Source organism: Phascolarctos cinereus, unplaced genomic scaffold (genome assembly GCF_003287225.1).
Source record: "Phascolarctos cinereus isolate Bilbo 61053 unplaced genomic scaffold, phaCin_HiC Scaffold_4;HRSCAF=312, whole genome shotgun sequence".
Taxonomy (NCBI): Eukaryota; Metazoa; Chordata; class Mammalia; order Diprotodontia; family Phascolarctidae; genus Phascolarctos; species Phascolarctos cinereus.
Window position 1 is genome coordinate 133,949,867 of NW_027555847.1, and position 26,060 is coordinate 133,975,926.

Here is a 26,060-nt window from a genome sequence, read left to right on the forward strand (position 1 = left end):
CAAAAAATCCTTCCCCCTCGCCCCTTTTCCCAGCACACATACTTATGGCACATCCATACATGCTCTAGGTGAGTGTCACAGGTGGGGAAAAGGGGAAGGGAGCAGCAGGCTACTCCACAGGATACACAACAGAATTTGCCAAAGAAAACAGCAGCAGTTAATTTTTCAGGTTTGAAGCTGCCGCTGTCACCACAGGCTCTGGGGAACTGCTTAAAAATGAGACACAAGCAATGCCTAAACATAGATTCAGTGTCTGCCCTAGAACCCTGATCCTGTGTGTGTGTGGGAGGGTTCGTTTTTGTTTTTTGGGAAAAGTGTGAGCCTGGGGCCCTGGAACATAACATAGCATTAACAAGAAAACTGGACAAGCATCAGGTGGAAGCAGTGCTGCCTCTCAGTGTAGCCCTGACTAGCCCAGAAGTGAGGTCTTATTGATTAGTGTAAAGCCCCCAGTGACTGGGGTCACACTGGAGGTGGCAGCCTTCCAGGCACCCCTTTGCTTGTAAGGCCAGAGACTGCCCTCCTGCAGTTATCTTGCCCTAGAGGGCATAAGGAGAACCTGCTCCTAAGCCAGGAAGAGGCCACCCTTGCCCATCAGTGGGGCAGAAAAAGACTTGTCCTCTGAGGGTCCAAACCCAAGCTCACATGCTAACTCATCAAAATCTACAGGGCTGGAAGGATACCAGGGGAGAGAAATTTGGTCCCAGTAGACTTGGCCTTATGACTATTATGACAGAGGCTGTTGGGGTTACCATAGTAACCCCCTCCAAGGACCATTCGGAAATCCATAACGTCCTGTCAGGAAGCTGAAAAGGAGCAATTGCTCCTGGCAGTTAATGCCCCTAGAGCATGCTGGAAGGTTAGAAATAGCAAGCTGCCCTGCTCAGAAATAGGCCTAAGGAAAGAGGCTGCCTGGAGCTCAGAGAAGGGGCATTAAGCTGAGTGGCTTTTCTCCCTAAAACCTCCCCCAGCAGCACAGCAAGGGAAGCAGCAGAGGTTGAAAGAACGTGCCAGTTCTGGGACAAAGTGGGAGATGTTCCTTATGTTAGCTTATGGGGGGTGGGGGAAATCGACACAAACCTCTCTTCCATGCCCTTTATTTTCACGTGCAGCGCTTTTCTCAGAAAGAACTCGACATACTTTCACTATCTGATCCTCACAATATCCCTGTGAGGTAACTATTACCATCCACTGCACAAATGGAGACACTGAGTCCTAGAGATGATGAGGCTTGTTAAAGGTCACATCGATGGCTTGGATAAGTTTAGAACCCAGGTGTCCTGACTCTCAGACCAGTCTTCTTCCTACAGGACTGCAGTGGTCTGGGTTGCTTTACAAGAAGGGGGCATTGACCAGAAGATGAGTTCCTACTACACAGAGGTTCACCATCAGCAGCAGCGTTCAGACAACAGTAGAAACCAGTGTTAGTGTGTTCTAACTAACAGGTGTCAGGTGCAAGATGCAAAAGAAGCCAAAAGGGCCTCAAAAATCACGCATTAGGTTAAAAATGTAAAGGACAGAAAACACTGGTGAGAAATGGGAGGTTCTCTTCCCTTTGGGTTGTGGTCTTGTTTCCCATGGAGCTCTGGGCAGCCAGTTTTACAGTGGTCTTTACAACAGCTGATTAACAGGTAGATCAAACCCAGTCTTAGTGTGCACAAACACTTATTTTTATTGAAAAGTGTTAAACCCATCATAAAATTATATGGCTTTGGACAATGAACATGATACTCGAACAGAAAGAGCATGTGAGAAGTGGCATTTCTTGTGGTCCCAACCCAGACTTCGTTCCTCCCGAGCTGGTTGGGCACAATGCTGGCAGCAGGACACTGGTCCAAACGATGTCAGAGCAGCATGGAGAACAGCCAGTGATAAAAGAAGACATCCCAGGCCGAGGCCCTTGGCTGGATTCTCCAAAGCCATGCTGGAGCTGAGAGAATCCTGTTAACCCAGACTCTACTAGTGAAGGCCAGTGACCAGCAGGGCCTCCGGATAGCAGTGTGACTCTTTCCCACACCCAGAAACAACTCGAGGCCCCTTACCGCTATGAAAACACCAACTTCCTTTCACATGTGTCTAGAAATGGCAAAGACAGTCCAAGAACTGGGAATATAGAGTGGCTGGGGCACTGGCTCTCAAAAGGAATCTGCTCCCAAATGGAAAATCAGGACAAAGAGAACCAGAAGCCCACTCCTCAAAGCCATGAAGTTAGTGTCTTTTCCTGCTCCCTTCAACATTAAAAACCACATCTCAAAGAGAAAAGGACACTCATCCCAAGTTGATTCTCTTCTAGGACACACTGTGGCTTTTGCCCTGTATTTTCTTGGGCTGAATCAGTCCATTCCCTACCTAGAAATGGCCTGAAGACACAACATCCAGAGCAAATGTTCACTGGATATTTATTTAGAAGATGAAGATGGTCAAAACCTCTCTCCCCCCAGCTCTCTTACCACCAGGTCCTGTCTTATATGCCACAGTGGCTCTTTAAGCCACATCAGCAGAATCCATGTCACTCCTAGTGACACAGACTGCTTGACAACATGAGGCAGAGCTACAGCGTGCCAACCCCAGGACAAAGATCCTAGCTGAACAAGACAGTGAACAAATACCCCTCTTCTGGCTCTGTCTTTGTGCCTCTGCTTGTAATCTAGGAGGTGGAGAAGTTGAAGAGATTGTTGTAGGGAATGCTGTACCCTCTTTCTTCCGCTAACAAAGGAAAATCATAGCTCAATCAGCCTCAAATGGAAAATACCTATTTTAAATACATGAAGCCTCCACTTTAAAGTAAACTAAATGATTAACACAGACCCTTGATGTCAGTGCACCAAGCACATAACACTGCTCCAGATCCGCAGAACCAGGTCTGGAATGTATCTAGGCTGTGGCTCTAAAATAGATCCTTTTTTAAAAATAGATTACTGCATAAAAAGGTAGTTTACATAACACCATCACAACAGCACAACGTAAACTGCCCTACCCTGAGTGTACCTGAAAGGTTCAAGTGCTTGCTCCCTGCTGAATTGGCTGCTTCCCACCCCTGCCTCAGATTCAGAAGCTAGATGAGGCATTGAGTGCCAACAGGGAAGGGACGGACAACATGGATTTGAAGGGGAGATCATTCCTCGTGGAGGATTTTTCAAAAGATATGCCTTCAAGGGAAAGGGACAGTGGAAGAGGAAAAGGGGAGAAAGGCATGGATTCCAGCCCACGCTAAGACTGAAGATGAAGAGACAGGTTTCAGGCTGACATAAAAAGACATTTTTCAAAGTATGAGGTCTCAGCAATAGAAAAGATATAATTTCCAGTTTAAATGGGAAACAAAATTACTTTTTCTTCACGCCCTAATGCATACACATACTGAAGTGGTGAACAAAGGATGATTATTTCATTAGTCCAAAATCTGGGTCACTCATGGTGGAAAAATACTTAATGGCCTCCCTCACTCGAGGGTCTGCCTCCTGACCCTATTCCTATTCCCATTCCCAGGCCTATGGGCTTCTGCATGCACTTCAGCTTAGGAAGCCACAGAACCCCAAGCCTAGTAAGGAAGGGAAAGGAAGTGACCCGGAGTTGGAGATTAGCTAAGGAGAATTCCAGGTATGAGGCCATATGCCTCCCCACTATTGGCTCTTTTGGAATTCAATAGTCCTATAATGCCAGCATGGCACAAACCCTCAGAGCAGAGCTAAGCATGTGGCACTGTGCAGCCAAGGAGAGAGGCTAAGGGCATGAGGCTGAGAGAAGGAAGATGGAGATTCAGGAACATCTAAGCAGGCCAGGAAAGAAGAAGAAGAAGAAGAAATGTGGTCCAGAACACTGCTAGAGACACTACTTTGGGAATCAGTGTGTCAGATACAGATGAGTAAGCATGGGCTGGGGCACAGTCTGTGACTAATGGAGGGAGATCTGCACAGCTGAGAACCCCACAGACTATTTCTGCAGTCTCCCTGGGTGTCAACTCTCCCCACTGTAAACCTAGGCTGAAAGTTGGGGTCAGGAGGAAACAACTTCCTGTTCACCACTGTGGGCTTCCTCTGGGGCTTTGCTGGTTCCCCTCCCCTCATGCCTAAAACCAAGCAGGGAAGGTAGAAAGGTCAAACCTCTTACAGCCAGCCTCAGACAGATAGCTAGGTAGCTTCTTTAGGTGACTGAGCCTGACAACTGTAAAAGCTCTCAAAATACACGCTATGATCTGGGGGAGGTCCGTCTGCTTCCTCAGCCCCTCTCAAGGGCCCTGAGATTGAGAAAACAAAGTTTAGAGGAAATAGTGAGGTGGGGAGAGGGTACATCACAAAATACCAGTCGAGGCTCATCAGGAAGTGTTCCTGCAGGATATGGGCAGCCCTGATCTGCCCTGGCAGGATGGTGAGGAGGAGCCAACTACAGCAACAGTGTCTGGTGCGACCTAGACCCTCCCCTTACTTGTTCTTCACCAGGGTCTTGTAAAGGGTGAATCCAAGGACTGCAGCCACAGCGGCCCCCAGCGTCATCCGGAGCCAAAAGGAGGCTGTGCCAAGTTCTAAATCACTCAAATGCCTGCAGGAAAGGAGACACAAACATGTGGGGAAGGAGCCCAAACTCCTTCCCCTCGTGCTTTCCCTTGGCCACTATTATCATCCCACGTGAACAGTCTTTCTTTAGTCACTCTCATTTCTATAAAAAAAAGTCTGATTCCAGCCAAATGAACATAGGAAAATCCCAAAGCTCTTAATTCAAAGACTGATGAAAACCCTGGAACAAAAATTCCTTACTTGTTGAGAATGCCTGCATTCTTTAACCCAGAGCCTAGTACCACGCGGCAGAGAAGGAAGCACCTAAGGGTTTTTGGAACTTCCCACTAGTGTTCAGCTGGCATGATGGATAACATGGGGCCAAGAGCCTTCCTATTTATAGACCTGCACAGGTAATGCCCAAATTACATGTATTCCAGTCTCCTCTTTTGCTTTTGTTTTGTTTTGGTTTTTTTGCTATACAATGGGGTTAAGTGACTTGCCCAGGGTCACACAGCTAGTAAGTGGTATGTGTCTGAGGTCAGATTTGAACTCAGGTCCTCCTGACTCCAGGGCCAGTGCTCTATCCACTGTGCCACCTACCTGCCCCCCCCCCTTTTTTGGGGGGAGGCTCTTTTGCTTTTTTGGAGGATGTTTATGGCATATTTCTAACCTGATGCCAGTGTCTTGGAATAAGCAAGCAGGTTCTCCCCTAAACTCTCCCTTGCTGCCACTGTCAGTGAAAGATGACCAAAGGGCAGAATGGTCTGGCCCGATGTATTCATTCTTATGTCCCAAAGCAGAATGAGGAGGAAGAGAAGAATTCACATCTCTAATGATTCACTCTAAGGGGGATGAAAAATACATTGCAGGTGCTCCAGAAATACCAATGGCTATGTTTTAACCTTGTTTAAAATGACTGAATAAAAATGGGTAAGGGAAAAGGTGATGAAAACCACCTGTAATAAGTCCCCAGGCCTTTGAAATACTTGAGCATAATCTGAGTGGTGGAGGTCACTTAAACTATCACAGTGGGAAAAGCACTAACCTAGGTGTTAGAAGACTGGGATGGGAGTCTCTGTCACTCCTATAACTCTGGGCAAGTCTCTGAGCCTCACTTTCATCATCCACAGGGGGTTAATGATCCCTGCCCTGACCATCTCAGGGGGCTGTTATGAGTATCAAATAAATGTAAAACCTCCCTGAAAAGTGATGTATAGATGTAAAATATTATTGTTTTCCTCTTGTAAACAACTTAGCACAGTGCCTGACCTACAGTGTTTAATAAATGCTTGTTCTCTCTCTTTCTTCTCCCTTCTTCAAGGGGCAATCCCATCAGGTTCCCTGAGAAAGCCCCAAGAGGCTAACTCTCTCACTGGACCCCAAGGACATTGAAGTTTGAATTTTTTTGTTAACAACAACAACTCTCTGGTCAGGGTGCTGGCCATGGTACCCACGGGAAAGTGGCCAAAGTTGCCAGCCGGGTGAAAACAGTGGTGCTAGGAGCAGCGGGACCACAGCTGGTGAAGTAGTATGGTGGAGGGAGATGGTGCCTGTAGCAGAATTCAGCTGGGGACATCCCGCGTGGTGGGATCACTTCCGGCAGATCAGACTTGGAGGCAACAAAGAGGCAGGGGATCTGTCCATCCATATAGTATTGCTACAGAAAGAAGAGAATTCAGGTCACAGCATGAAGACTATCTCTTCAGGCCCACTGGGGAGGTGGATTCTGGAACACCAAGATTTCCGGGAGAAGTACACCTTACTTGGCAGATGACCAGGCATTGAAGAAATGCCTACAACTATGATGGGTGGGCACCCTGCCAACTGTAGGCCCATGCTCTCCCCAGTACCAGGCTCAGGATTGGCCTAACCAGCAAGCCCTGTGGCCTTTCCTTTCTAAGAAAAGGATCTGGAGCAAATGAATGACTTGCCTTATAAACACTGGCGCAGTAGGTGAAGGATTTAGGGTCATTCACAGCAAACATCAAGCAGGCAACATCACAGGATGCACTAGATGCTGTAGTGAATTGTGTGTCTGCTTCTACCTCAGACAGCTGAAGGACAGGGAGACAACAAAGGTAGGGAGCACTGAATCAGCTCTCAGCAAGCCAGTCCAATGAGCTGCAGGTCACTTCCCCATCAGGCCAGGGCTAGGAAAGAAGGCTTCCCACAGCTGCCCTGGCACTAACTAGCTACGTCCCAGAGGTTTCTCAGCTGAGCAGACAGGCCTGGAGCTACTAGTTCAAATTCTCACTTGGTCACTCTTACCTCTGACCATGGTCAAGTGCCTTATTACCCCTATTTGGGTCTTTAGTCACAAGCAAAGGTAATATCTGGATGTACAAGGGATACCCAAACTACCATGACAGATGAAGAGTATGCAAAAAAAAAAAAGCAAATCCAGGCTTTCTAGAAAACTCCACTTCTCAGGCAGCACACAGTTCCCTAGCTGTCAGAGCAGTGACCCCTAACCTTCCCCTCAAGGAGAGAAAGTCCTCAGAAGTATGTAAAAGTGCTTCATGTATTTTCAAGGGTAAACATCCCAAAGTGATGAAATTGTATTATGGCCATGGAAGGGGAGGGAATGGCACTTCAGTCCCCAAAACTGGCATCAGATGGTAGGTTGTCCTTGTTTCTGGCTCTCCCCTTCTTAGAGCTCTCCAAATCCCATCTCCTGGAAGACCTGAGCAGACCCTTCCCTAAGCTGGCACCACCTCTGAAGGCCTGAGCAGACCCCTCCCTGAGCTGCCGCCACCTCTGAAGGCCTGAGCAGACCCCTCCCTGAGCTGCCGCCGCCTCTGAAGACCTGAGCAGACCCTCCCTGAGCTGCCGCCGCCTCTGAAGGCCCCCAGACTTACTATTAAATATTTCTCCTGCCCGTTGACTTGCACAGTGTTGATCACCTGGAAGGACTGTTCTCCTGGGTGCTCCCTGAGGGCCTGCAACCAAGGCAGGCGTGGGTGAACAGAAGGATATCAAACTGATGAAACACATACCGAAAAGGTTCCACCACCTCCATCCCCAGCAGGACCCGCTCCCTCACTTGGAGATAAAAGCACAAGACCCTGTGGCTTCACTAGTCATAAGCTACAGAATGAGACAGACAGACAGTAAGACAGACAGATAGATCTATATACATACAATGGGAAATGGGACAAGCTCACCTCTAAGTTCTTCCCAAGGAAGGCCTGTAGGAATGCTGACTTGCCTACACCCCGAGCACCAATCACTTTACAAAGGAAGACGTTCCTCTGCGTCTGTCCCTTTTCCAGGTCCACCTTCTTCTCTCGGGTAACTTTAGCAGGGAAAACATGATATGGTCAATGATCATGGAGGTCTCTAAGAATCCCTCACACTCCATGGGAACTGAAGAGAGGCCTCTTACCTGTGATGGCATGTGTCTGAGAGTCTTGCTCACACAGGATAGGGTAACCCAGGTAACCAAGGTGCTCCAGGCAGTGGTGGATGTTCAGGTAGGTTACTAACCTGGAGATGCAAGAAAACAGAATGCAGCCAGTTATGAGGAAAAAGGGAAGGGCAAGTAAACATTAAAGTGAACATGTGTTAAGGGGGATGGAGAGAGACTACGCTTACGTCCACTGGCAGAGGAATCCATGCAGGGAAAGCAGGCCTTTATCATTGGTGCATACCGTATTGTAGAGTTCAGGGCCCCAAGGCAGAGAAGGGAATGGGCTAAAGAAGCTCTGAAGCTCAGAAGGGGAGAGAGCTCCATCTTGGTCCTGGAAACACAGAAGTGTCTCAAGTGACCACCTTGGAAAGGGTGGTCCAATGCAGCTATGATGGCACAGCTACAGTTGCATCAAGGCTGGGAAGGCAGAATAGGGCAGAGGAGTGTGTTTATGGTTTTTAGATGGTAATAAACAGAGGAATGTGGGAGAGACTGCAGAGAGGCATGCAAGATCTAGTGAAAAGAATAACTGTGGTTGTCCAGGGTGAACTTGAAATGAGTTCTTATTCTCACCTTGTCATGCTTCTCAAACATCTTTTGCAAAAACTGGTAACCAAAGTGACTGAGCTCAGTGGTACAGCCAGGAGGAACACGGATCCTGGAGGTGGAGAAGGAAAATTGTGAGGGTGAGTGTGGGGTGGAGAGATGGGGCCTGAAGCAGTTAACTACTTACTCAACTATGACTGAGGACTGAGAACCATTCCCAAGTTATAGCTTCCACTGGTCATAGCTCAACCCTAGCTAGCCACTGTTAACAAATGGCTTATTTAGAACACCGCGCTGACGTAACCAAAGACATTTCTCATCTAAATATCCACATACAAATTAATCCTGACCTAGATCCATTTGAACTAGAGCAATTATATTTAATCTTTTGCAACCCATTCGTCTTAAGACCATTACAAGTAGGAACTCAATAAAAGGTGACCTGGCCAGGGAAGGTACAAGCTCACCATGGCCAACATTCCGAGGACATTAGTGTATTGCTTACCAGAATTGTACTCCCTACAGGAGGGCTGCTAACACCTGCTCAATTAAATAAATTTGAACTCAGTACATAGCCTCTTATTTTTTTATGTTCTACTGTATTTTTACTTATTTTGTTAAATATTTCCAATTTTTTTTGGAAGTAGCATTTTATTTTTTCCAACTACATGTAAAGATACTATTCAATATTTTTCATAAAATTTTGAGTTCCAAATTTTTTCTCTCTCCCATCTCCCCTCCCCAAGACAGCAAGCAGTGTGATATAGATTATACACATACAATCATGTAAACATATTTCCACATTAGTCATGTTGTGAAAGAAAAAAAACCCACAAAAAAAGAAAAAGTAAAAATAATATGCTTTGATCTCCACTCAGATTCCATCAGTTCCCTCTCAGGATGTGGATAGCAATTTCCATCATGAGTCTTTTGGAATTGTCTTGGATCACTGCATGGCTGAGAAGAGCTAGGTCAATCATAGTCGATCATCACATAATGTTGCTGTACATAGCTCTTAATTGTCTACCTCTGAGGCAATGCTTCTGGAATTCAGGTCACACACATGAACAGAGATTTAGCATGCTCTTGCCCTCTCCTTCCTACAGAGGTTATACCCAGAAATAGCTGTGGGAAGTAGCTTGGGTTACAATGATTTTCTTTCTAATAACAGGAAACCTATTGTGCTTGGGCACTGAGCTAAGACGGCTGGGTAATAACAGCAGTAAACCCTAACTTGATTATTGTGCCAAATGGGTTTTGTTTTAAGATGGTGTTCAGATCTGCTGTTTTGTTTGGAAAACATGGTTATGTCTGGATGTCAGTTCTATTACCCCAACCATAACATGCCCTCTTGATACAGAGTGGCTGAGAGCCCCCGGGGAATCACTGGGCAGGGGACACTGGCTTCTCTGCTCTTGGCTATGGCCAATCCTGGTACAGAAGGAGTGATCAGGACTACCAGCTCCACTCATTGACTGGAAGGAGGTGCTCCTAGGCTTGAGTGGCAGGCTGACTCCACAACACCCCCTCAGGTTAACCTGGAAGGCACAGCCTGGCTTCTTAGGGAAACCAAAACTTAGCACGGTTCTCTAGCTCCTTCCCCTTCAGACCTCAGAGTGTCACATACAGTGGGTGAAGATAGTCAGCAGTCAGCTCCAGCTCATCATCATAGCCAAAGCGGCGCAGGATGGTCCAGGTGGTCTCGTGACGACCCCTCTGAATGAAGAGGGTATTCAGAAAGAGGAAACCTGCAGGAGAAGTGGGGGCAGCCATCAGAAGAGCAATTATCTACCTAGAGAGCCCTTTCAGATTCATTATCGAACCTCTGAAACTTAAGGATGAGACAAGCCCCTTTGATCTGGCTGAATGGATCAAGCAATACACTGGACATCAAGGGGAATGGTATCCATTCCAGTTAATTTCCCACTCACTGTGACCTTGGGCAAGTCACCTAACCTTTTGGTGACCTCATTAAAAGCATGATGAGCTTTAAAAAAAAAATAAAGGATAACCCAAAGGAAGAGAGCTCTGTGTATACCAGCGTGGAACTCAAAGCAGAATCTGGCAATATAACAAGGCAGCAAAGCCACCTCCTTGTCTGCCTGGGTTCCTGGTGTAGACAACCTACAGGAAGTTCCCTCAACAAGAAGTGAAGACAGACATACATACAAGTCAAAAATTACCATCCAAGCTCAGCCCGTCATCCTTCACGCCGTCTGTCGTGTTCTTACACACCACCATCTTCACATCCTCTAGGGCTTGAGGGGCCAAAGGATTTCCAAAGCATGATTTCTGACCCCAAAAGAAATACCAATGTTAGATCAAGAAAGTGGAGGAGGCAAGGTTCTTCAGCCTAATTGCTGCACAGAAAACCATGCACATACCTAGCTAGACACAGCTCTGAGCTTCTATCAGAGGACTGGTTGTAAACCCAGGAGAAAAGAGAACTGGGAGGGTTTGTTCCAACTGAATATGACAAGTTAGGAGCAGGAAGTGGAAAATGCTAAAATGTTCAAGATGTTTCTATTATGGCAGCAGTCCCTGCTATGGCTATTGCCACCCTCTAGCACTCACCTGAAAGTAATTGAGCTCATCATCGCTCAGCACCTGGTTGTTGTCCTGGTCAGAGAGTCTGAAGATGCGGGTGAGCGCTCGAGCACAAGCTGGCCTTAGCTGTGAGGAAACAAACTGAAACCTAGTAAAGTTCCATGAAGCCAACCCCTAAACCACAAAGAAGCCTAACATCCCTGGAAACAGTAGGACTTGGGAAACAGAATTAGATAGTCTTTTTCTCCTCTCCTTCCCATTATCCACTTGGTGAGTTAGTCAGTCAGTGCTTCTTCCCTCTGCTCCCATCATTCCATTCTTTGTCACTCTTAACCAAGAGCAAATGGGACAAAAAAGGAGGGGAATATAGCCATCCATTTTGTTCTGGGAGCAAGTCAGGCAAGGGCTGGGAAGGGAAAGAAGCTGAACTATGGGTTAAAACCAGGTCTGAGGAACATATGCCTGCAATAACATATGGTTCTGTTGTCCCCCACTGGTACAAATGTTTCAGAATTGGCTGTGTTCCCCTGGATAGCATCTGTAGCCTGTACCATCAGACACCATGGTTGCTGAAAGGATACAAGTGAAATGTACAAAACATGGACCCCAAAAGTATCCAATGTGAATCAATGGTGTGTGCTGGGTGCCAAAAAAGTGGTTCCACCAGGAGTCCCAGACATAAGGGGTCTGTTTCCTAGGCCAGGGGTACCTTTAGCTTGTAGGAATTAGTCTTGAGCTTTTGGTCCAAGTTAAACCAAGCTAAAGGTACTGAAACATCATAATGAGCAGATCTGGGTTCTAATTCCTGCTATGCCACTAACTCACTATTCGAGCTTAGGCATGTCTCTTCCACCCTCTAGGTCTGTTCCCTCATCTGAAAAATAAGCCGATTAGGGAGCAACTAGATGTCGAAGTGGATAGAACACCGACCCTGGATTCAGGGGGATCTGAATTCAAATCGGCCTCAGACACATAACACTTAACTAGCTGTGTGACCCTGGGCAAGTCACTTAACCCCACTGCCTAGCCAAAAAGAAAAAAGAAAAAGCAGCTGATTAGACATGGTGATCACTAAGATCCTTTCTACTCTGCCATCTTATGATTCTCTGATCAAAGGACTCTATACCAACTTGAGCTGCTTTTCCTGAATCAGGCTTGAAAAGAATGGAAAAAGAAATATTAAAAGATTTGGTAGGGGAATATTCAGTGGTCAGGATTCAGATACTTTGGGCTTCAAAGTGGAAGCCAAACCCAAGTATGCCTCCACTTTCACACAGATACTCCCCATTCTCACCTGCTTCTCCTCTGGATCATACAAGGGGGCTGTAGGGTGTAAAACTGCCTTTTGAGCATAATAGAACAATTCTGAGATGTTTTTCAAGTTCTTGGCAGAACACTAGGAGAAATACAACAAAACAGAGCATGAAGGAGAGACACATCTATTCTTCAAGATTCTAGAGGATGGATCTGGGGTCAGGAGGAAATCAAATCAGAGATATCATTCAAGAACAAAACTAACAGTAACATAGAACTGCTACCAATCAGTATTCTTGTTAGTGACAAGGCACAACTTTCCTCAAGAGAGTTCTTCCCTGCCCTGCCCTGAAATTGGAATAATTCATCTGATTCTAAGTCATCACTGGGTATAAGCATGCTTTACACAAAAGTATGACCTTGGATTACTCCCTACTGTCAAGGAGAAAGTTTGAACTCTTTGGCCTAGCATTTTAAATCTCTCCATAAACTGGCTCCAATCTCCCTTCTTAGCCTTACTTCCCACTACTCCCCCACTGAGAATTTCTCCAGTGAAGCAAATTATTCAACTTCCCTCCAAAATACCTTCTTGCACTATCTCCTACTTCCTTTTACTTGGATTGTTTCCCTTTCCACCACCACCACCTGGCTATCATTCTCTCTCCTTTCCACCTGCCCTAATACTATCCATTCATAAACACACTGTTCAGATCTCTACTTTCCACATGAAGCTTTCCCTGACCACACCAGCTGGCCATTTTTCTCTCATTTTTACAACAGAATTGAAATGAATTCCTGACTCCTGAAGCTCTTCTTGGCTCTACCCCTCATTTGCTGCTTGCATTATGTTTTCTTTGTGTGTCTTATTCTTCAGCTACATTACAAGCTCCCTAAAGGCAGGTGACATGATTTTTCTGGATCCTCTATGGTCCTACAACAGTGCTAGCACATATCAGGCAGAGGAAACCTGGAGGAAAAAACCTCAGACTTAACATATCTAGGTTCCTTCACAATCCCTGTTGAAGAAGCAACAATTAGAAACAAATCATTGAGAAGAGCAGTAGACATTCCCCAAAGGGGAAGAGCTATGCTGATGTGACCCTTTTGTCATTTACTTCTACTTGGTGGCCCTTCCGGTCCTGGCCTGTCACTCACCTCTACACAGGTCTCTATCTCAGAAAACTGGTTCATGATTGGCAAAATGGTCTCCATGGAGCTCCCAGAGCGTAGGTCTGACTTGTTCCCCACCAGAATGATGGGGATTCTGGGAAGATAATGAAAAGTGGAAGCTTTTCAGAGCAGAAGGATTCGGGACCAGTGGATATGAGTTAAGTCCAACCCAAGTACAAGTGATGAAAAGGGTTGTGCTTGGAATACAGGCCATACTACAGAGCTACCTCCCACCCATTTCCGAGAAATCATACTTAGTACCTGGGCCCTTTTTCTGCTCTCCCATTCACCAATGGAATCCACTTTGTTCGGATCTGAAAAGGAAACACCCCCCCAACATTCAAAAAACATTTATTGAGCACTTGCCACATATGAAAACAATATGGGGGAAACATAAAGATGAATAAGACAGAACTTATCCCAATGAAGCTTTCTTTCTAGTACTAGAGATAAGGGACTGATACAAACTGAATCTATGATTTTACTGGAATAGGGAATTCCTGGATGAGAGAACTCCTACCAATGCAGGGCTGTACCTCCTCAAAATGTACAGCCTTTAACGAGTAGCCTACAGCAGTGGGGTCAAACTCAAATAGAAACAGATCCCTGTAGTGCATAATAACTTAGAAAACCACAAATTAACATTATCTGTGTTATAATGTATTTTTATTTTGTTAAACACTTCCCAATTACATTTTAATCTGGTTCTGGTAGCACTCAAGAATTGTGGCCCTTAAGTCTGACACATCTAGCCTACAGGTTAAGTGCTTTGCTTAGGGTCACAGAGATAGTATGTGTCAGAAGCAGGACTTGAACCCAGGTCTTCCAGGTTCTGAGGGCAGCTCTTTACCCAGTATACCATGCTGACTCTCAACTGGAGGGATGTGCACAAATAAACTATAACATAAGGCAGTTTGTGGTAAGTACAATAAGTTTCATGGAAGTTAAATGGAAGTAGAAATTTACTTTCAGCTGGGATGAATCAGGGAAAATTTAATAATGAGGGTCACATTTGAGCCAATACACGGGAGTCAAACAGACCAATAAGACCTATTCAGCTGTGCTCTAAATTAGCTCTAAATTCCCAATGTAGGGAGCAACCTGCAAAGAATCCAACCCTGGGCCACAGGCCTTGTTAACAACAATCTCCCCTGACTACTAGACCCCATTCTTCTTGGCACAGATCCAGGTGACCCTGCCCTTTGACCAGGGGCTTTCTCTTTATACAGTTTATCCTTAAGAGAACAGGGTGGCCATCCAGGGTGATGCTCAAGTTTCACCAGGCAAGAGGAAAGCCTTGCAAAATAGCCCCTTATTCACTCACTGGCCCTTCCAAGGTGAGTAATGATTTATTCCAAAGGGCAAAGAAAATAAAATCCACTGCTTGCATTCCTTCTAGAGAAGACAGCAGGCAATATAAAATATAAACTGGCAGTGCTCTTGTCCTTACAACCAGCTCTGTAATACCCTTTGGATATTATAAAGGGGACTATGCAGTGTGTGAATTATAAGGGTTTTCCCCCTTCCTCTTTAGAAATTCCACTGCTTTGTAACACCTTAAAGCTACAGGGGAAAAGGCAAAGATATTCTCTATAGATTCCAATCATCAAAGTTTTCTTGGCCCCAATAAAAAATGACTCAGAGGCAGCTGTTTTCATAAGCTTTTATAAAACAATCTTAGCAATAAGGTAACCTAAGAGCTCCCTTAATGCCTACACTTGACTCCAATCACTCCTTCAGTAGACTGTACATAACTCTAGGATGGTGCTTGTGTCTTCTGTTTCTTTTGGATTTCTCCTCCCCAACCCTGACCTACAGCACCTATTACCAGTCTCTGTACACAATGGGGGCTAAATATTTTGGACCAACTTCTGAGAGAAAGCAGCAACTGTCTGACCATGACAGCTACTCTCTTACCTTCTCAATGGTGGAATCCTCAGAAACATCATACACCATGCATACCACATTTGCCTGCAAAAAGGACCCCAGAGTGGGAATGGGGAGATATTAGAAGCTGGACCATCTAATGTTCCTCCTAGGACAGGGAGATTTTTACTCCTACAAAAACTTCCCATCTATCTCTTTCCCTAGTCAACCTCAGGCCACTATATTCCATGCCCTCTGGCTTAAGTGCTGCCAGGCTCAGTTCAGGGGCTGAGACCACTAGCCTGATTGGCATTTTACTTGTAGTCCATATACAATGGAAGATGGTTCTAATAAGCAGGTGACAGAGCATTAGGACAGCAAGGCCAGCCCCTTTATGAAGAAAGCCCTTATTTACCCAGCATCACATAAAGCTCCTAGCCTAGAATCTTAGAATCTTAGGGATGGAAGGGGCTTTAGTGTTCACCTAAATCTAATCCTATTTCCAATATGAATAGAAGCCACACTGAAGACCTGAAAAAAGGGAAAGGACTTACCTAAGGTAATACAGAAACTAAGTGGCAGAGCCATAGTAAGAACCAGTTCTCTGGACTCCCGTTTTGCTGGGGTTTTTTCACCACATCCTACCACCTTCACTCTTCCTATTTCCCATTTTACCACATAGTTCATAATTTCAATCTCACCTTGTGGATCTCATCTTGCAGTTCTTCCTCTGTCTGTTCCGTTTCTGAAATAAAAAGACACCATTACCCAATACTGAGCCATCCTCTTGTACCTGATCCCTGGATAAGCACTCAGGATGCTGAGTGTGTAGGGTGATTTCTATTGAGAAGGCTGCTCCTGGGAGCAGACTTGGGCTGGGGTGTTTGCCCAGGGTCATGTGGGGGAAGGGACCTACCTGAGTAATCAACAATGTGAGTGGGCACCTTCTCTCAGGGGTAACATCAGCTGGAATTGTGATCTCTTCAGCTCGAGGGGGAACCTTAGAAAAAACAAGTGTTCACACAAGGGCAGACAGTTTGTGGGAGATGGGTAGGATTCTACAATGAGGATAGGATAGGTCAATAAGAAATAAAAAAAAATAGGGCAGCTAAGGTAGTGCAGTGGATAGAGCACCGGCCCTGGAGTCAGGAGGACCTTAGTTCAAATTTGGCCTCAGACACATAATATTTCCTAGCTGTGTGACTCTGGGCAAGTCACCTAACCCCAACTGCCTCATAAAAAAAAAAAGAAAAATATTTACGACCTCTGCTAGTCCAAGACTATGGACAAAGTCCTAAGGTATGAAGACCCTAAGGCTAGATAGCATAAAACCTTTCTCACACATCAATCACTGCCCACAGATCACTGCACCCATTTTTCCTGGGATGAGCTGGTACCTTTCCTCCTGTGATTCTGGAGAAACCCTGATACATGATGGGAAACATCTAGTAGCCTAGCTGTTTGCTTTCATCAATTCCCTCAATAAATGTCAGCAGTGAGGTAAAAAATCATGGTTAAAAAAAAATGACAGTCATCTGACTTAGTAACCTATAAGCTATCTGGAAGCTGGAGAAGAGATGACATTGCCTTATAACACTGGTGTCAGTCCCCTACAAGTATCCCTTAAGGGATAGTACCCAAAAGGGATGTAGTCTAATGACATTTTGATGTTCTATCATGATCCTTCAGCCAAAGGGAAAAAAAATGACCTTACTTCATGGGCATACACTCAAAGGATTACAGCCTTATAGCCAGAAAGGACCTGAAAGATCATCTCGTCCATCCCTAAACACTCTCCTCCCTCCCCTCTCCCCATTTTATAGATAAGGAAACTGTTCCAAAGAAGAGATGTGATTAATTGCCTATGGTCATAATGGCAGGAAAAATGGCAGAGCCATGGTTCAAACCCAAGTCCCTGAACTCCAAAGCCAGTATCCTTTCCACTGGACCACATTGATTCCCCTCCTCACCACAAGACAGTATTCTCCAAATTTGGCAACTCTCCTAATAAAGAAGCTTCAGTGTCTCCCTACTGTCTCTAGAATAAACATTTAAAACTCTTCACCAATTGGCTCCAGCGTTACTTTTTACTCCCCATGATGTACTCTATGATCCAGCTAAACTAGCATGCTTGCTGATCTCGTGGACAACATTCTAGTTCCACACCTTTTCATATTCCATCCTCGGAAGAGGTACCTGTCTCATCTCTACCTCTCAGAACATCTTTAGTCTCTGTTCAAGACTCAGCTGAAGAGCCACTTTCTTTATGAAGCCTTTTCTTAATTTCTCAATCGTTAGTCAACCCCTGGGCCCCAGCAGATAACTCTATTTATTTTGTATATGTTAAGTATTTGTTTATTTCTAAACATGGTGTATCCTGGCAGAATGGAAGCCCATTGAGAGTAGGGATTGCCTCACTTTTGTATTTGTATTCCCAGTATGTGGCACACAGCAGGTGCTTAATAAGGGTTTATTGGTTAACTGAAGTCTGTTACCCTCATTACCTGCCTCTATTCCTTTTTCCTCCCCATACTCTTAAGACAGAGTAATTCATGATGAGTGACTGTAGAGAGGATGACAGAAACACAAAACAAGAAAATCAAGAAATCATAGCCTTGAGAACAGGTGGTACAGTTTCTGTAGTTCTATGCAAACCACATGCAAATGAATGAAAATGAGGTCTTCCTAATTATTTCACCCACCTGGGTGACTCAAGGGAAAAATCTCTTGAAGACAGCAGTTTGAGGGTTCCTATGGGTGATAGAGAGAGCTGCTTATGGCTAAAGCTGTCATTCCTTGCCTAGTAATTTCTGGAAGCAGTCCTCTCTGCCAAGAGCACAGAGCGCCTTCTCAAAGGACAAGGAACACAAAGCAGCTAATCCCAGACACTCAGGTAGGGAAGCAAAAAAGAATACTAGATTGGGTATCAGAAACAAGGATTTAGAGATGTTCTAGCCCAACTCCTTCAATGTCCAGGAGGAAACTGAGGCTCAGCCATGTAAGGTGACCAGCAACAAGGAAATTAAAGTATACAGGTACTGAATGGTAAAGTCAGAATTATAATTCAGGTCCTTCCATTCCAAGGCAGCATTTGTTCCACTGGAACACCCTTAAGAGTTGAGTTCAAGTCCCAGTTGGGCTACCATCTTGGTCTCTGGGGCAGGACTCTGTTCCTTTCTGGGCTTCATCTGTATAAGGAGGACATAGGACTGGATGTCGTGCTTGGGCTGCCTCCCCTCCGGCTTGTGCCCACCACTCCGTCTCCCTCTCTCATTTCGGGGTAATGATGGGGGTAGTTGGGTACTTGTACTTGGACCCCAATTTCTTCCTAGTCTCAGAAACAGTCTCTAACAACCATTTCCCCAGCCCAAGGACACTGTGCCTAGCAGTTATTCATGCGTGGGCCCCAGCACAACCCTTATCTCTCCCTGGTGCAGCTATACAAAGCTGGGTGAGAGAGTGCTGGGCTGCTCAGGCCCCAGCCCTCAGATCATGTCCCTGGAAGCCTCGCAATTCCTTAGTAAGTTCCTGTCTTGTAAGAAAGCTTTCCCTTGTTGCAGAACATTCTCTCAACAAGACAGAGGGAGAGGGGTGCCTTGCCCAGCCCAAGGAGTTTTGTCCTTGGCTAGCCCAGGGACTCTTCCTCCTGCCAGACTCCAAAGATCCATACCTCTGTCATCTGCCTCCCTGTTCCATATACTCCCAGTACTTTCTCATCCATAGCTCCCAAAGACACCTGGACCTTTAGATTACCTCATCAGTGTCCCTGGCATTCCTTCCCCATGCCCTTTTCCATATAAACCCTAGCTCCATCCTCAGTCTCTTGCAGGCTCCTTAAGAATCCCTGCCCGCTGAAAAGCCTAAGAACAAACTTGTTGCATCTTGACTTAAAGATTGCTTGAGTTTGTGAATTCATTCCAGAAGACCCCGTCTTGTACTTCGGTCTTTGAAGGGTCTCAACCTCTTAGACCTCAACAGTTCGGTTGCACCGGTGACCTCGCGATCACTTTCCAGGCAGGAAGGGAAGGGGTGCAGAGGGTCCCTGCGTCTCCACTGTTAGCGCCTGAGGGGTCCCCTCGGGAGGTCCCCGCAGGAGCCACCACGCCCCCGGGGCGGAATCACCGCCTCCCTCAGCAGCAGACCCCGCCCCGCGGCAGGACAGCGGCCCTGGGGGTGAGGGCCCCCACCCACACCCGGCGCCCCGGGGCCCGTGCCCGCCCTCCACGCGCTGTCCGCGTCCCGGCCCCGGGCCCGGTCCTGCCGCTCTGACGTGACCGGGGGCCGGCGGCTCCGGAGCCTCAGCTTCCCGCTCCGTAAAGTGGGGGCAGGCATGCCGGCGCGGGGGCGGCACTCACCTCCTCGGGGAACTCTTCGCCCACCAGGGCCATGATCAGGGAGGTCTTCCCCACCTGGGCTGCGGGAGGAGAGAAGGGGGCGGGTCAGCGCCGCGCCCTCCCGGCCCCGCGCCCAAGGTCAAGCCAGGTGCCCCGCCGCCCCCACCCCCGGCCCTGCCGCCCGCGGGCGCCCCAGGCTGACGGGACCCTGGCTCCCCGCCGCCATGCTCACCCTCGCCCAGCAGCAGGATCCGCACATCCCGCTTCATGGTGCCAGCCTAGGCCGCGGCTGCCGCTCGGCGGCCCGCTGGCTCCCCTCCGCCCCCACTTCCGGCCCAGCTTCGGCCCGGCCCGCCAAACCGCACCAGAGAGTGCCGGGGAGCCGGCGGCCTAGAGCGGACCCCGGCGGCCACCGCGCACATGCAGCAGCGCCCTCTGGTGCTCCGCGATGAGTACTGCGCCCAGCCCGCCCGCGCCGGCCTCCTGGGGGATGCTGCATTCTCTCCCAAGCTGGCCTCGGTGGAAGTGTCTACACTTAGTGCTGCTGCAGAATAAGGCATGCACTTTCAGACACGACCAATGTCTTGTCTAAAGGGACAGTTGGGGTGGGTGGAAAGCAACTGATTTTTTTTTTTAAGCAAGAGTACTGGCCTTGGAGTCAGGAGACTTGGGCCTGACACTAGTTGTTTCGCCATAAGGAAGGTCACTTCAAATCAACAGACCTGCTAGGTGCGAGCAAGAGGATGAGGTTCTGAAGAGTTAGACAGGAGCCCTCATTATAACTGCTGGCTTCTCCCAGCCAAGCCATGGATCTTCTCCCTAGGGTTCACGAAAAAAGTTTCCTCCTCCTCCTCGGAATGGGTCAAGTGGGCAAAGTGGGCAAGTGCTAAGGTCCTGATCTTGGTGAAGAACTGAGAAAGAACACAATCACCTAAATTCTCCAGCAAGCGGCTGACAACTGAGGCTTACAGCTGGACTGTAAACACCTACTTTTATTTCAAAACTGTACAAGTGTAGAAACATTTAAAAAAAATACCCCTTACAGATAAAAGGGCAGCAAGTATTTTACATATTTCCATAACACTTAAATGTGTTTTGGCCTGTTTGATTTGTAAAAATTGTTTCTTGGCTTAGCATCAAGTCTTGCAGGCCAATCCCCAGCTGAAGACCTCAAAATGGATCTTAGGGCAAAAATATATACTGAAATCCACATGCATACATATAAACACACAGGCCCTAAACAAAGGCACAAGGCAATAAGTTGGGCTGCCCTGTTATCAGAGCATGTTCTCCTTTGGAACAGTTTTTCTGGGGAGCTAGATCATTAAAAGTGATTCGAGGAAGGGCTAGGATTGCAGGTTCTGGAACAGGAATGGGCCGATGCTACTCTGTACCTGACTAGCAGATGTGGCTTTTGCCCTGGTGAGGAAAGTGGTCCAGTCTTCTCACCCTACACATTGGGTTTATCAAATAGGTCTGTGAAGAGTCAGTTCTCAGTCCTGACTGCAGCTGACTTCCTTCAGCCTGAATGGTTTGTTTTTTTTTTAAAAAAGAGCTATGTGATTTATGGAACAAGTTTTAACTGAGCCACACTCAGGTCAGCAAGCTGGATGAAAGAGTCTCCCGAGGATCAGAAGTCTATCTGGCTATCTGAGGTCTAAGAGGGGTGTTCTTGGCCTCTTTGGGTGCTGTTGCTCCTGGGCCCAGCACCTCCCACACAAGAATTTCATTGTAGGCTGCTGTGAAGAGCAGTTTGCCAGATGGTGTGAATCTGCAGAGGTGGACAGCATCGTTGTGCCCCACAAAGTCTTGCTCAGTCTTCGACATGCAGTCAATAAGCCTCAGCAATCGCTCTGTGGGGACATAAGAGTAAACAGCAGGGTCTTATGACTCTTCCCTTGGAAGCTGTGCCACCTCATGGTGGCCTCAGAAGGCAGCAAGGAAAGGCCATACAAATCATTCGGTGGTTTAAAAGATATTTTTCTAATCTCTGAGTCTGAAGCTGAGGAGTAATCCAGCCAGTCTAGGCCGGGAAACCAAAATCATGTTTGTCCTAAGTATCAGAAGCAAGAATTCCTGATAAGTGGAGATTTTCCCTGAAATTCACCCATCTCACCTCCACCCACACACCCTGCCATTGATTCTGATGCAGAGGCCTGCAGAAGCAAGCATTTCATCACGGAAAGCAGGGTAGTGGATATGCTAGTTCTCCCACTCATACTTCACTTACAAACTCACTATCCCCCTCTCCACAGAAGCTCTTCCAAACCTTTTCATCAATTCTCATACCACCCAAGGCTCCCCCTATCCTCATTCTCTCAGCAGAGAACCTTGCCTCATATTTTGACAGAAATAATTGAAGACATTTGCCATGAAATCCTTTTCCTTCTTTCTTCCTATCTTCAATCACTCAGGTTGCCTTCTGCTACTTTCTTCTTCTTCACCCGTTTCATATGATGAAGAAGCAGCTTACTCCTTACCAAGGCTAACTTTTCTGCTTCTTCAAGAGACCCCATTCTATCCCATCTCTTCCAACAGATTGACCCCTCTGTCATATCTACTCTCTCACTTATTTCAATCTCTCCCTCTCTCCTGGTTCATTTACTAGTACCTACAAACATGCCCATGCAGTTAGGTAGTACAGTGGATAAAGCACCAGATCTGGAGTCAGGAGAACCACAGTTCAAATCCAGTCTCAGACACTAGCTGTGTATCCCCAGGTAAGTCACTTCACTCTGTTTGCCTCAGTTTCTTCATCTGTAAAATGAGCTGGAGAAAGAAATGGCAAACCACTCCAGTACCTTTGCCAAGAAAACCTCAAATGGGGTCACAAAGAGTTGGACACAACCAAAACAACTCAACAACCACAAAACAAACATGCCCGTGTCTCCCCTCTTAATCCTTCCATCTCTGCTAACCATGGTCCTATATCTTTTTCTGCTCATTGTAGCTAAACTACTCCAAAAGTTATCTACAATGTGTTCCTTCACTTTCTCCTCTATTCTTAATCTCTTACAATCTGGCTTCCGACCCCATCATTTCACTGAATGATCTCTTAATTGTCAAATCCAATGGACTTTTCTCAATCCTCACTCTCCCTGGCCTCTCTGCAGCCCTCGACACTGTTGATCACTTTTTCCTCCTTGATACTTTCTGCTCTCTAGGTTTTCAGGAAACCGCGCGCTTGGTTCTTTTACCTATCTGACCACTCCTTCTGCATCTCCTTTGCTGGATCCTGCTCTGGATCCCACCTTCTAACAGGGTTCTGTCCTGGGCTCTCCTTTCTTCTCCCTCTATATTACTTCACTTGGTGATTACATAAGCTCCCATGGATTTAATTACCACCTTTATGCTTATGATTTCCAAATCTTCCTTTCCTGACCCAATCTCTCTGCTGATCCCCAACCTCACGTCTCAAACTGCCTTCCAGATACCTCAAACTGGCCACCCAATACACATCTTAAACTCATTATGTCCAAAACAGAACTCCTTATCTTTCTCTCCAAATCCTGCCCTGTGCTACCTTCCTTATTATTATAGAGAGTAACACCTTCCTCCCAGGCCCTCAGACTTTCAACCTGGGAGTCATCCGGGACTCCTCGCTATCTCTCACCTCTCATATCCAAGCTGTTGCCAAGGCCTGTCAATTTTACCTTTGCAACATCACTGGAATAAGTCCCCCTCTCTCCGGTGCAGGCCCTCATTACATTACTCCTGGATTATTTCAATAGCCTCCTGATGGGTCTGCCTGTCTCTGTTCTCTCCTCACTGCAATCCATCCTGTATTCGCCACTAAAGTGATTTTCCTAAAGTGCAGATTTGATTATGTCACCCCACTACTCATTAAACTCCAGTGGCTTCCTGTCACCTCCAGGATCAAATACAAAATGTTCTGTTTGCCATTCAGAGCCCTTCATAATCGAGCTGCCATTCCAGTCTTCTTACACCTTACTCCCCAACACATACTCTTCCATCCAGTGACGCTGGCCTCTTGGCTGTTCCACAAACAAGATAACATCTCTGGGTTGCAGGCACTCTTTCTGGCTGTCCCCCATGCCTAGAACATTCTCCCTCTGTGGCTCTGAGAACTGAACGTCCTGGCTTCCTTTAGGTCCAAATAAATTCCCACCTCCAACAGGAAGCCTTCCTTAGCCCCTCTTAATTCCAGTGCCTTCCCACTGTTAATTATTTCCTATTTACCCTACATATAGCTTGGTTTATATCTATTTGTTTGCATGGTGTCTCCTCCATTAGATTGTAAGCTCCTTGAGGGCGAGGATTGTCTTTTGCCACTTTTTGTAACCCCAGAGCCTAGCACACAGTAGGCACAGAATAAATGTTTACTGAGTTGAATTGATTACCATTTGAAAGGCCCTATCCTTTTTAGAGGAGAATTAGGTTTCCTTTAGATATATAACAAAGGTCAGAATTTCAACACCCACCCCTCCCTGCCAAAAAAGCCTGGACTGTTAAGCCAATGAAACTCCCAACAAATATGTCTCCTCCAACACTGAGGAAAACAGCAACATTACTCAAAGCAGTTTCTGCTGGGAGTGAGAGAGGGGAGAGTAAAGAGGTCCAATGCTCTATAAGGCATAGTACTGTTTCTCCAGGAGTTCCAGGTGACAAGTACAGGCCCAGGGCAGAGCCCTGGCATCCCCTACCTATTGTGTGGGAGAACTTACCACAGTGGCCAATAGCTATGAGGGCCGATCCTGGGGACAGGCTGAGGGAAGTCGCAAAGTAAGACAAGGGGATCTTCTCTACAACCTGCAGACAGAAGGAGAGGGTGGCACTGGGTCAAGCCAACAGGCAGCAGAGCAGTTGCTGTACTGATGCCACCAGGCTGCTGAGGAGCGCTGTTTTGTTCAGTACTGCTGGCTCCAGAATCGGTGCTATGCGTGGGCATGTACCACTGAAGGCCCAAAATCTAGGAACTTAAAGTCTGAGGTAAGAAATGGTATCTCATTTAACCTTCTGGCCCTGCTCCATGATGCTTAAATCCACCCATCCCAGGCCATAGTGCTGTGGGACATAAGAATCTGTCTCATAGCCTGAGCAAGGCTGTGACCTACTTCATGCAGTGCCCTAAATGAGTCTGTGGCTCAAAGATCACCTTTTAAACTAGGCATTCCTTATCTTGGCCTGCTCAGCCCTTTCCTGGGAGAAGAAGCACCAGTACCTGTTTCTGAGAGAGGCTGTAGAAGAGGACTTCTTCCTTCAACCCAAAGCCTACATAGACCAGCATGCTGCTGTTCCAAGGGCAGAAGGCAGCTAGAGAAGGAGGTAAGTTCGTTGGAATCTATAGGGAAAAGTCAATAATGAGAGGGGTCAGGGGAAAGATCAGTGATGTCCCAAAGAAAACAACCAAGCTGGATGAACACTCTCACCTTTGGGTTGGTGGGTGCTGGAAAGCTCAGCCAATCTACAAGTTCACATTTGTCTCTGAACCAATCCGAAGCCCAGACACTAACTCTCCGGTCTGCACTGGCAGCCAACCACAGCTCTCCCCCTTCCAAACCAAAGTCATAGTACTAGAGAGTGAAGGAAAGAGAGATCCAGTCATAAGCCCTTAAGAGTTAGAAACCAACACAATGAGACCTTTCCACAGGCCTCCAACTCCCTATCAGTTATAGCTCTTCTATTTGTTTTAAAGTTTTTTATTTTTAGTTCTAAATTCTCTCCATTCTGCCCCTCTCCAACCCATCAAGAAGGCAAGAAACACAATATCTATTTTGCATAGGAAGTCATCCAAAACATATTTCCACATTGGCCACGTTGTCAGTTATATAGTTCACCAAACTGATCTGAGACTCAGTTTTTCAGGAGGCTGCACATCAGGCTAGACATCAGTGGTTAATGCCCAACATTTACTGCATATTATTAGCAGACCTCACCTCCTTGCTTTTGCTCTGGATCACAGTGATAGGCGAGCCTTTGTGGTCATCCAGCACTCGTATGGTAATTCCTGTCCTTGGACTGCTCACAGCCACAATTCCATCTTTGTCTCCAGAAATGATGGTCTGACCTGTAGATCCAAAATGATGGGGACAGATTATAGCTTTCACACATGAAGGCCCTGGATAGAAGCAGGAAGAGTGCCCAAACTAAAGCAGAAAACGAGGCTGCCAGAAGGCAGACATAAGGAGACAAAGTCTTTTGTAAGGAATGGAAACAACTGTTTATCTACAAGAATGCGTAGTTGAACTGAAGCATGCTGGTTGGTGAAGACCTCTGGCAATGGAGGCTTTAAAAGCTGGATGATCACTTGTTGGTTGGGTTCTGGTGTGCATCCCTTTCATGTATGGATTAGACCGGATGGTCACTGAAGTCCTTCCAATTCACAAGTTCTGTAATTCTGTAACTCCATACCAGTCACTTCCTACACCCGATCTTGGTTGAGTCAAATTATCAGCTCTCTTTCTCCTTTCTGCCTGATTC

General features: G+C 46.6%; 2 protein-coding genes across 5 annotated transcripts in view; both read right to left on the reverse strand.

Annotated features, from left to right (window-relative positions):
• Nucleotides 1-1,648: 1,648 nt before the first annotated feature.
• RHOT2 (ras homolog family member T2) lies at nucleotides 1,649-19,977 on the reverse strand. Its single transcript, XM_021006734.2, is given in 20 exon segments — nucleotides 1,649-4,536; nucleotides 5,948-6,150; nucleotides 6,425-6,547; nucleotides 7,352-7,432; nucleotides 7,658-7,788; nucleotides 7,879-7,979; nucleotides 8,088-8,233; nucleotides 8,476-8,560; nucleotides 10,076-10,196; nucleotides 10,632-10,740; nucleotides 11,023-11,121; nucleotides 12,290-12,391; nucleotides 13,405-13,513; nucleotides 13,681-13,733; nucleotides 15,337-15,390; nucleotides 15,987-16,030; nucleotides 16,202-16,235; nucleotides 16,238-16,285; nucleotides 19,641-19,699; nucleotides 19,852-19,977. Coding segments are annotated over 20 exon segments (1,857 nt in total). The 5' UTR covers nucleotides 19,889-19,977; the 3' UTR covers nucleotides 1,649-4,418.
• A 614-nt stretch (nucleotides 19,978-20,591) lies between these two features.
• WDR90 (WD repeat domain 90) overlaps nucleotides 20,592-26,060 on the reverse strand; it is a 57,403-nt gene continuing 51,934 nt past the window's right edge. For all 4 annotated transcript variants that reach the window (XM_078152608.1, XM_078152607.1, XM_021006788.2 and 1 more), the window contains 5 exons: nucleotides 25,517-25,647; nucleotides 25,010-25,153; nucleotides 24,802-24,921; nucleotides 24,305-24,389; nucleotides 20,592-21,472 (listed from right to left, as the gene is read on the reverse strand). In XM_078152608.1, coding sequence (XP_078008734.1) covers nucleotides 21,258-21,472; nucleotides 24,305-24,389; nucleotides 24,802-24,921; nucleotides 25,010-25,153; nucleotides 25,517-25,647 — 695 coding nt within the window. In that variant the 3' untranslated portion in view covers nucleotides 20,592-21,257. The remainder of the gene's footprint in view (nucleotides 21,473-24,304; nucleotides 24,390-24,801; nucleotides 24,922-25,009; nucleotides 25,154-25,516; nucleotides 25,648-26,060) is intronic.